Here is an 8377-nt window from a genome sequence, read left to right on the forward strand (position 1 = left end):
TGCTGGACTCCGGCAATCCTTCTGCCTCAGCCTTCCAAGTAGCTGGAACTACAGGCGTGCGCTACCACACCCGGCTAATTTTTTGATATATTGTAGAGATGATGTCTCACCAAGTTGCCCAGGCAGGTCTCCACCCACGGGCTCAGGCAGTCCACTCACCTCAGCCTCCCAAGGCGCGGGATTACAGGCTGAGCCACCGAGCCCGGCTCTGTCATAAAATTTAAAATCATGGCTTGCCTGGGCATTGTGGCTCACACATGTAATCCCAGCACTTGGGGAGGCCAAGGCAGGAGGATTGCTTGAGCCCAGAAATTCCAGGCCAGTGGGCAACATAGTGAGACCTCGTCTCTACAAATAAAAAATAAATAAAGTCAAGCCTTCCTTTCTCACCAATCTTTAACGATCAATCATTACTACTTAAGTCTTGTCCTGATTTTTTTTTCATTATGTAGTGACCTTTCATGTCTTTTCAAATTTTTGATAGCTTAAAGGGTATTTTGTCTGATATTAAGATCACAACTCCTGCTTTTGTCCTGATTTTCTTGAGGATTAAATGGGACATTTCTTCTGCCAAAGGCTTTGCTCCCCAGCAAGACTGCTAGTGGTTTATAGCCCCTTGGTGTTATGAATGGGTCCCACTGACCTCTTCTGTTGTGTCCTTATTCCCACTCTTCCCTGCTTCTCTTCTCCCCCAGCCTCTGAGCTAAGCAGTGAAGAGCAGTTGGTCTGTGAAGCACTGAACTGCCGTCCCCCAGTCAAAAGAGAAGAAAGTACCTAGCCAGGCATCAAGCAACTCCTTGAATTTTCCTAATTAAATCTTAGACATATATCACTCCCTCTTCCCTCTCCTGCCCCATGTGCACCTTCTCACTAGTAGAGAGAGGCTTGGTCTCCACCTCCCTGCTGAGCATGGCTCTCATCTTCTCTGAAGCAGCGACTGCTATGGAGAGAGCCCTGCCCTGCTGTCTAGAACTGAACTCCAGGCCCAGCCTTGGCACTCATTCACTAGAACTTCAAGCAAGTCCCTCCCCTCTGTGGTCCTGTTTCCTCCCCTGCCAAGTGATTCCATGTAAAATGCATTCTGGGTCTGATGACCAAAATCTTTCACCCCACTGGTCTGCCTCATCCTCTTGTCCCTCTTCCTGTTCTACAGCAATAGCCGGCTGCGGGCCATGGCTATCCTTGGAACTGAGGGTCGAGGCTCCTTCTCCTGCCCTAAAACCAAGACTGATGGAAGCCCCAAGGTAACTCATTTTATAACAGTGATGCCCTAGACACCAATGTCATTGTTGCTGAATTATTTCTCCAGGGCCTAGAGTCAGTGACCCTGAGTGCTATACTGTGGTCACTGACCTCAGACTGATACCCATTAAAGTCAGAGACCCAAGGGACTTTCACCTGCTGATTTAAGGCTGGTGAGCCCCAGCCCTTGCCCCCTTTTTCCTTTCTTCAGAGTACTGGCTCTCAGGTCACCACCTACCATTTGCAGCGGGCATTGCCCGGGGGCATCATCCTCATGGAACTGGCATTCCAGGTAAGTAGGAGGATCACTGAGTGGGAATAGTCAGACCAGCCTGTGTCTTGCCCTTCTGACCTCATCTTCACTCCCTCTCCCCCAGGGCTGTTACTTCTGTGTCAAACAGTTTGCTCTGGAATGTTCCCGAATCCCAATGGGGCAGGCTGTTAACTCTCAGGTATGTGGTAGAGACAAAGGAGTACAGGGTGGACGAGGCTCAGTCCACCCCAGTGTGCTGTGGGTAGTATGGCTCCATGCCACCTCTGGTGGGCAGTGAGAATCATGCATTGAATGCTGTGGCCTGGCTAGGTCAGTGCTCATTCTCATGCCGTGATTGTACCAACCGCCAATCTGACCCCATGGGTAGTCCAAAGCTGTATTCAGCTGTACCCTGAGTCAGAAGACAGTCCAGAATTGTGCCTGACTCTAATGGAATCTAGGATATAGAGTGAAAAGGCCCAGTCTCGCAAAATGGTCGTTTCATGTGAAAAGAGTTACAGTACAGAATAGAATAAGGAGGGCTTCCCATAGAAACCATTCTGGCAGAGGAGGTTCCATTGGGTCCAAAGCAACAGGGGGAGTCTGTTGTGCTTCCTCTTTCGTATTGGGCAGCTGGCGCTACTGCACCCTAACCCATTCCCCTGCTGCCACCTCCACAGCTGTCCATGCTGTTCACAGAGGAGTGTGACAAGGTGCGGGACCTGATGCACGTGCACTCATTCAGCTACGACTTCCACCTGCGCCTCGTGCACCAGCATGTGCTGGGTGCCCATCTAGTGCTACGGCATGGCTACCATCTCACCACCTTCCTGCGACACTTCCTGGCCCACCACCCTGACGGACCCCATTTTGGCCGCAATCACATTTACCAAGGTCAGTGCAGAAGGGCAAGCTAGTTAACCTGAAAAACAACCGGCCACAAGGTGTCTCCAGGCTAGAGTTGGTAGGACTGCCTCCCAGGACAAGTGGTCCCATATTGTTAATCTCGTGTCACACATGCCATGTCCCCATGTTTGTGTCTTGTGTCTCAATCCTAAGTTCTTCAGCCTGTTTTATATCCAAGTTTGGACCCATGTCATGTGTATCCTGCCCTCTGTTCTGAGCCACTCTAGTCCCATCTCAGTAGTCCACAGGAACTCAGGTGCTCCCCAGAAAAGCAGAGCCCCTCTGCTTGCCAATCGAAGCCTTAGCAACTCCCATCCCCCAGCCCCACCAGGTCAGTGTGTCTATCCCAGGCTTAGTGTTCACTGTCTCCTGTAACCTGCCCCTCAGGGACACTGGAGCTCCCCACACCACTCATTGCTGCCCACCAGCTATACAACTATGTGGCTGATCATGCCAGCTCTTACCACATGAAGCCATTGCGAATGGCCCGGCCAGGGGGTCCAGAGCATAACGAGTATGCCCTGGTGTCGGCGTGGCACAGGTAAGGCTAGGAGAGGGCATCCAGCAATTCATTCACTCTGGGGGAGCTGAGGTTGGGGCCATTCTTGTAGTAGGGAGACCTGTGTTTTCTTGGGCAGAAGAGGTAGGGTTTCTTTGAGAATTGACATCTTCCCCACCTTTACTGTACAGCTCTGGCTCCTACCTGGACTCTGAGGGACTTCGCCACCAGGATGACTTTGATGTGTCTCTGCTTGTCTGTCACTGTGCTGCACCCTTTGAGGAGCAAGGAGAGGCTGAGCGGCATGTTCTGCGGTCAGCAGACCCCCCCCCCCCCACCTTGAGCATACCCATTTCCCAGCCTGCCCCTTCCTCTTGCCCGGTATGTCTCTTGCTGTGACCACCATTCTCCTGTCCCACTCCCTACCTCAGGCTGCAGTTCTTCGTGGTGCTCACCAGCCAGCGAGAGCTATTCCCCAGACTCACTGCTGACATGCGCCGGTTCCGGAAGCCACCCAGACTGCCCCCTGAGCCTGAAGCTCTGGGGAGTTCAGCTGGTAGCCCTGGAGAGGCCTCAGGGCTTGTTCTGGGCCCTGGACCAGCTCCTCTGTTCCCACCACTGGCTGTAGAGGTGGGCATGGCACGGGCACGGCTGGCTCAGCTGGTACGACTGGCTGGAGGGCACTGTCGTCGGGACACCCTCTGGAAGCGCCTCTTCTTGCTGGAGCCACCAGGGCCTGACCGACTACGGCTAGGGGGGCGCCTGGCCCTGTCAGAGCTGGAGGAACTCCTAGAGGCAGTCCATGCCAAATCCATTGGGGACATTGACCCCCAGCTGGTAAGGGACTGTGGGCTCCAGAAGGGGCAGGGATGGATGCCAGAATCCCACAGGCACTCAGGATGGAGGGTACAAGAGTTTAAGAGGTGACTAGAACTGCAGACTTAGGCCATGGACCCTGACCCTCTCCCAGGACTGCTTCCTGTCCATGACGGTCTCCTGGTACCAGAGCCTAATCAAGGTTCTACTAAGCCGCTTCCCCCAGAGCTGTCGCCACTTCCAGAGCCCAGACTTGGGAACACAGTACCTGGTAAGTACCCTTGGATTTCCTCTGAAAGGGGAAACACAGCAGAAGTCCTCAGCAGAGATGGCAGATGTCCCTTCAGCCTAACCAAACCAGCTCTGCTCTGGGGGAGGCTTCGATGGAATGGGACTACACAAATGCATATAGAACCCTTCAGGCAGCAAGCCACAGCCTGGGATTCGCTGAGAAGTAACTGAGATATCTACCTCCAAGACCCACCAGAGCGCAAACCTTGGCTTGGGGTCTTGAGGGCCAAGCTCTGAAACTGACAGCCCAAGGTGCTCTCAGAACTTCATCAGTGACTGGTCTCAGAGGTGGGAGTCCCAGAAAGGACCTTACGGGCTTTAAAGCCTAGTTACTCAAAGTGTGGTCCTCAGACCGGCAGCATCAGCATCACCTGGGAGCTTGCTGAAAAGCACTCAGGCCACACTCCAGATACTGACTCAGGAGCTGCATTTTAGCATCTCCCCAGGTGATTGGAAAACACTGTTGTAAAGGACAGGTAGAAAAGAGCAGTTGTGGACACGCACACAGGGAACTAAAGAGACTAGAGAGATGGGCCCAGTGAGAGTTGAGGCTCAGGAGAGGAAGCATTCGAGAGACTCCAAGTGAGAAGGTAGGAGCCTGGTGTGGGGCCCTACAACACAGCGCTGTGGAGATGGTTCTCTTCAGGATGCAGCAACGGTTATCCAGAGAAGCCCAGGTCAGTTAGTCATGTTGGGTGTAGGCAGGCAGGGGCGCTCCTGGGGATGGTATGAAGGCTGGAGCAAGAGTAGGTTTAGGGAAAGGGCGCCAAGTCCAGTTGAGTCTGAGGTCCATGAGGACCTTCACTGTCTACCCCGTATGTGGCATCAGGGATTTGAACTCACAGAGAGAGGTCTGGGCAGCAGCTATATGAACAGGGTGGGACCTGAAGCCTTGGGAGGGGAGGAAACTGCCTGAGATAGATCACAGAGTTGAGCATTAGGGAGCAGATGGACTTAAGGGGACAGTCCCAGCAGCAGTCAGAGAGAGAAGAGACCCAGGACAGGATGGGGGAAGGAGGAGTCGTGCCAAGGGTAGAGAACTCTCCTTCACTGATTGGCTTCAGTGTGCCAGGCCATGAGCATGTCCTCCAGAATTGAGTTCTGATGCAGTTCGGACAGGCTGACTAGCAAGCCAGCAAGGATAAGGACACAGGTGCGATTTGGCGACATGATCCTGAGTGACCTTGGGGTACAGGTAGGATCAGGTGTGATGACAGAACTAGGCCTTCCTCATCCTCCAGGATGCCCTCTGGAAGGGTCCGCGCCTCCTCGGGTGAGACAAACCCACCCCTTCCCATTTCATTTCTCACTGCAGGTTGTGCTGAACCAGAAGTTCACTGACTGTTTTGTGCTAGTGTTTCTGGACTCTCACTTGGGAAAGACGGTGAGAATGGGGATGGAGGGCAGAACCTGCTGAGGTTGGGGTGCCCACTCTTCCTGAACTCCACTTCCTATCCCACCCATATCATCCTCTCATCACTGTACCCTGGCTGTGTTCCCTAGTCTTTGACAGTGGTTTTCCGAGAGCCCTTCCCAGTGCAGCCCCAAGACAGTGAAAGCCCCCCTGCCCAGCTGGTCTCCACCTACCACCACCTGGAGTCTGTCATCAACACAGCCTGTTTTACCCTCTGGACCCGCCTCCTCTGAGGGAGTGGACCACTGAATGTCACTGTTCCTCAAGTCATGGATCTACAAGATTACCCACCTAAAGTGGAATGGACCAGCCCTTCTGGGCCCTATTGCAAGACCAGATGCTGAGTGATATCAAAGGCTTTGTGACTGTGTCCTGGGGGTGTATTGCCCAGCCTGGCAGCAGGGACTGCCCTCCCTAAACACTCACAGCTGCTGACCAACCCAGGACTCCAGAGGGTCAGGTCAGCCCCCTGAGGTGCCCATTCCCCTTGGATCCCTGGGCCCTTCCAAGGGAGTCTTGGGAGTTCCGCACACCAGGTGACAAGCACTCACCCTGAGTCTCCCTGCTGGACCCTGCCCCCGCAGCCTCTGCTGTCAGCCACCTGCCCTCCTTGAGCCCTCTGGGCTTCATTTCCCACTTGGACACCACTGCTGGATATTGCCATTGAGATAAGACCTTGGTTCCAGTTCCTTTGAAGCATCCATGACCACTGTCAAGTCCCTTTGCTCTCGGACCCTTGGTTTCTCGTGCTTAAGTGAGGTGTGCTGAAAAGCTCTCCTGTCTCCACAGCAGCCCTGGCACTGAGTGGAGGATCTGAACATGAGCTGTGTGTCCCTTCTCAACAGGAGGGAAGCAACCCAGAGAAACGGAAGTGTTAGACACTATGTGTCGCCCCACCCCATAACACAGACCATATAAAAACTTTCCGCAGATGGTCTTTAATTCAGAGGAGACTCAGGATGTTCACTCACTGTCTCAGAGGCACATGGGTAGTGTCCAGGCCTTCACTATGGGTGGCCCCACCTGTCCTGGTATGAACGTAGCCAACTCAAGCCCGCTACTGTTTCTCCTATGGAGAGAGGCAGTGACATCTCAGCCCACAAGGAGAAAACAGCCCCTGTCCAGTATCTGTCCCTCCACAGCTCCTTTCCCCAGGGAAATGCTTCACCTTGAGGCCGATACTCGCAACCCACAAAGCCTTTGTAGCCTTCATCCTCCAGCAGTTGAAATAGATAGGGGAAGTTCAGCTCTCCAGGGCTGCTGGGTTCCCCTCGGCCAGGGACCTGTGCCACCTGCACATGTCCTGGGACAGATATGGGTAGATGTAAGGCCCAGGCTCCTGCTGAGGCCAGAGAGACAGATGTTGAAAGGGTGGGAGGGCAAAGGAAGCTCCCTCACCAACAATGGGCAGGAACTCCCGGATGTTTCCTGTCATGTTCCCATCCATGATCTGCCAGTGGAATATGTCCTGTGGCAGAGAAGCCTCCAGTCAGAGACCCTCAGGCCCTTACAGCCTGTCCAGATTTGGAGAACATGGGTGCTCTGAGAAATACCCTCTTTCTTCCACTTACCATTTGTAATTGGAGGTTGGGCCTCCCTACCTTCTGTAAGATGGCAGCCGCTGGGAGAGAAGCCAGGGAGGGGCCATGAGACGAGGACAGCACGGGAAGCTAAAGGGACAGGAGGCATGGGGCTGGGCTCCTACCCTGCCGGGGCGTATCCAAGAAGTACCGGGGGTCCGTGATGCGGGTGTTAATGGGCTCCAGCAGTCCCACGAGGTTCTCCTAGCAGCATACCAGATGCTGTGCACAGATCTCCTCCCCGAGTCTTTCCCCTGCCAGTCCCTGGTCAAGACCCCACCTGTCCCTCTGACCTGGCCAGTCATTTGCCCTCATTTGCCCTCCCTACAGTGCACCCCCTCCACAAACATAGATGTGTAAGTTGTGTGTCTGTGTGTTCCCACCTGTCTCACCTGAGCCAAAACCCCAGCTGCGTGCCTCAGGTTCTCCAGAAAAACCATCTCCATCTCACCCTTGACTGCTGCTCGATCAACCCCCTGCGGTACTCGGCCGGCCATCAGGTGGATCCTGTGGAGAAGATGGGGCTGGAGGCCTTCCCGCCCTCCCTCTGCACCTCCTCCAGGACAGTATGACTGTGCCAGCCCTAACCCAGTTCCCCAGGTCTCCAGTGCATACCACTTGGAGCCACAACGCCCAGGCATTCAGCACCTTCAGAGACTCCTGTGACTGTTTAAGCAAGCCATTCCCCAGTCGCCTTCTCAGGGTCAACCCAACCCTTCTGCCTCAGACACTAATTTCAGCCTCTCCTTCCCTTGGTTCTTGCCTCTGGCCACAGCTTCTTTGCCTGGAGTACTCTTTTTACCTCCTGCCCTTCAAGCAAATGCCCACTCCTTCAAGGCCCTGCTCAAGCATCATTACCAGTAAGCACCTTTCTCAGAGCCCAGGAAGGGTTAGGCACTGTCCTGGCTTCCACTCTTCATGAACAGCCCTACTCCAACGAATCACTCGGTGTATTTTCTCTGCTATCTCTCTGGGCAGACTGAGCTCCCGGCATGGGATCCTGGCTTAGCATGTGCATGAAAAAGTGGCAAACAGACTGACACATGGCAGGTAAAATATGAAAGGCAATTTACAAAGGTCCAGGACCCCAGGGCAGAGAAGGGCCGGTGCACTGGGACTTCCGAACGCATCAGACCTGGTGTCCTGTTCTCCCTGACTCAGAACCTGCGGCAGGGTCATGGGTCGACAGAAGGGGAGGAGGATGGGGTGAAGTACCTGGGACAGCCCAGAGCCTTGGCGTACCACACGGCCTGCTCCAGCCCCTCTCGGAAGGCCGCCTGTCTCCCGGGGACTGCCCCCAGACCCATTTCCCCCTTCTCTTGGTCTCCTGCGGAAAGAGTGGGCCTCAGCCCCCAGCTCGGGCACCGCGCCCTCCC

At 54.4% G+C, this 8377-nt stretch overlaps 2 protein-coding genes and 1 long non-coding RNA gene across 6 annotated transcripts in view; 1 reads left to right on the forward strand and 2 right to left on the reverse strand.

The window, feature by feature from the left end:
- The window catches only part of LOC103257020 (KICSTOR complex protein SZT2-like), a 13947-nt gene extending 7600 nt beyond the window's left edge, over nucleotides 1–6347 (forward strand). Inside the window, exons 19-28 of the mRNA XM_021710745.1 lie at nucleotides 1154–1244; nucleotides 1454–1534; nucleotides 1620–1694; nucleotides 2176–2389; nucleotides 2789–2942; nucleotides 3092–3214; nucleotides 3332–3737; nucleotides 3871–3987; nucleotides 5323–5391; nucleotides 5511–6347. Of these exons, the coding sequence (XP_021566420.1) occupies nucleotides 1154–1244; nucleotides 1454–1534; nucleotides 1620–1694; nucleotides 2176–2389; nucleotides 2789–2942; nucleotides 3092–3214; nucleotides 3332–3737; nucleotides 3871–3987; nucleotides 5323–5391; nucleotides 5511–5654 (1474 nt within the window). The 3' untranslated portion in view covers nucleotides 5655–6347. The remainder of the gene's footprint in view (nucleotides 1–1153; nucleotides 1245–1453; nucleotides 1535–1619; nucleotides 1695–2175; nucleotides 2390–2788; nucleotides 2943–3091; nucleotides 3215–3331; nucleotides 3738–3870; nucleotides 3988–5322; nucleotides 5392–5510) is intronic.
- LOC110595371 lies at nucleotides 3027–3903 on the reverse strand. Its single transcript, XR_002481792.1, has 2 exons — nucleotides 3356–3903; nucleotides 3027–3175 (listed from the first exon to the last, which is right to left on the reverse strand). It is a non-coding gene; the product is annotated as an uncharacterized LOC110595371 (long non-coding RNA).
- Nucleotide 6348: 1 nt separating the features above from the next.
- Nucleotides 6349–8365, reverse strand: HYI (hydroxypyruvate isomerase (putative)). Of its 4 annotated transcripts, none has more exons than XM_021710748.1 (7): nucleotides 8244–8365; nucleotides 7394–7508; nucleotides 7127–7205; nucleotides 6993–7042; nucleotides 6820–6889; nucleotides 6608–6724; nucleotides 6349–6490 (listed from the first exon to the last, which is right to left on the reverse strand). In XM_021710748.1, coding segments are annotated over exons 1-7 (498 nt in total). In that variant the 5' UTR covers nucleotides 8309–8365; the 3' UTR covers nucleotides 6349–6488. The 4 variants fall into 4 exon arrangements, with proteins under 4 accessions (XP_021566423.1, XP_021566421.1, XP_008052932.1 ...); XM_021710746.1 differs by having other exon boundaries at nucleotides 8217–8365; XM_008054741.2 differs by having other exon boundaries at nucleotides 6590–6724; nucleotides 8217–8365.
- Nucleotides 8366–8377: the final 12 nt, after the last annotated feature.

Source organism: Carlito syrichta, unplaced genomic scaffold (genome assembly GCF_000164805.1).
Source record: "Carlito syrichta isolate Samal-C Ts95f unplaced genomic scaffold, Tarsius_syrichta-2.0.1 Scaffold301018, whole genome shotgun sequence".
NCBI lineage: Eukaryota > Metazoa > Chordata > Mammalia > Primates > Tarsiidae > Carlito > Carlito syrichta.

Coding starts and splice junctions, on each gene's coding strand:
- HYI (XM_021710747.1), bottom strand. CDS start 7,642: ATGCCTGGGCGTTGTGGCTCCAAGTGGTATGCACTGGAGACCTGGGGA. Junction 7,206..7,393: donor CAGCTGGGGTTTTGGCTCAG/GTGAGACAGGTG, acceptor GTATGCTGCTAG/GAGAACCTCGTGGGACTGCT. Junction 6,890..6,992: donor CCAACCTCCAATTACAAATG/GTAAGTGGAAGA, acceptor TCTCTGCCACAG/GACATATTCCACTGGCAGAT.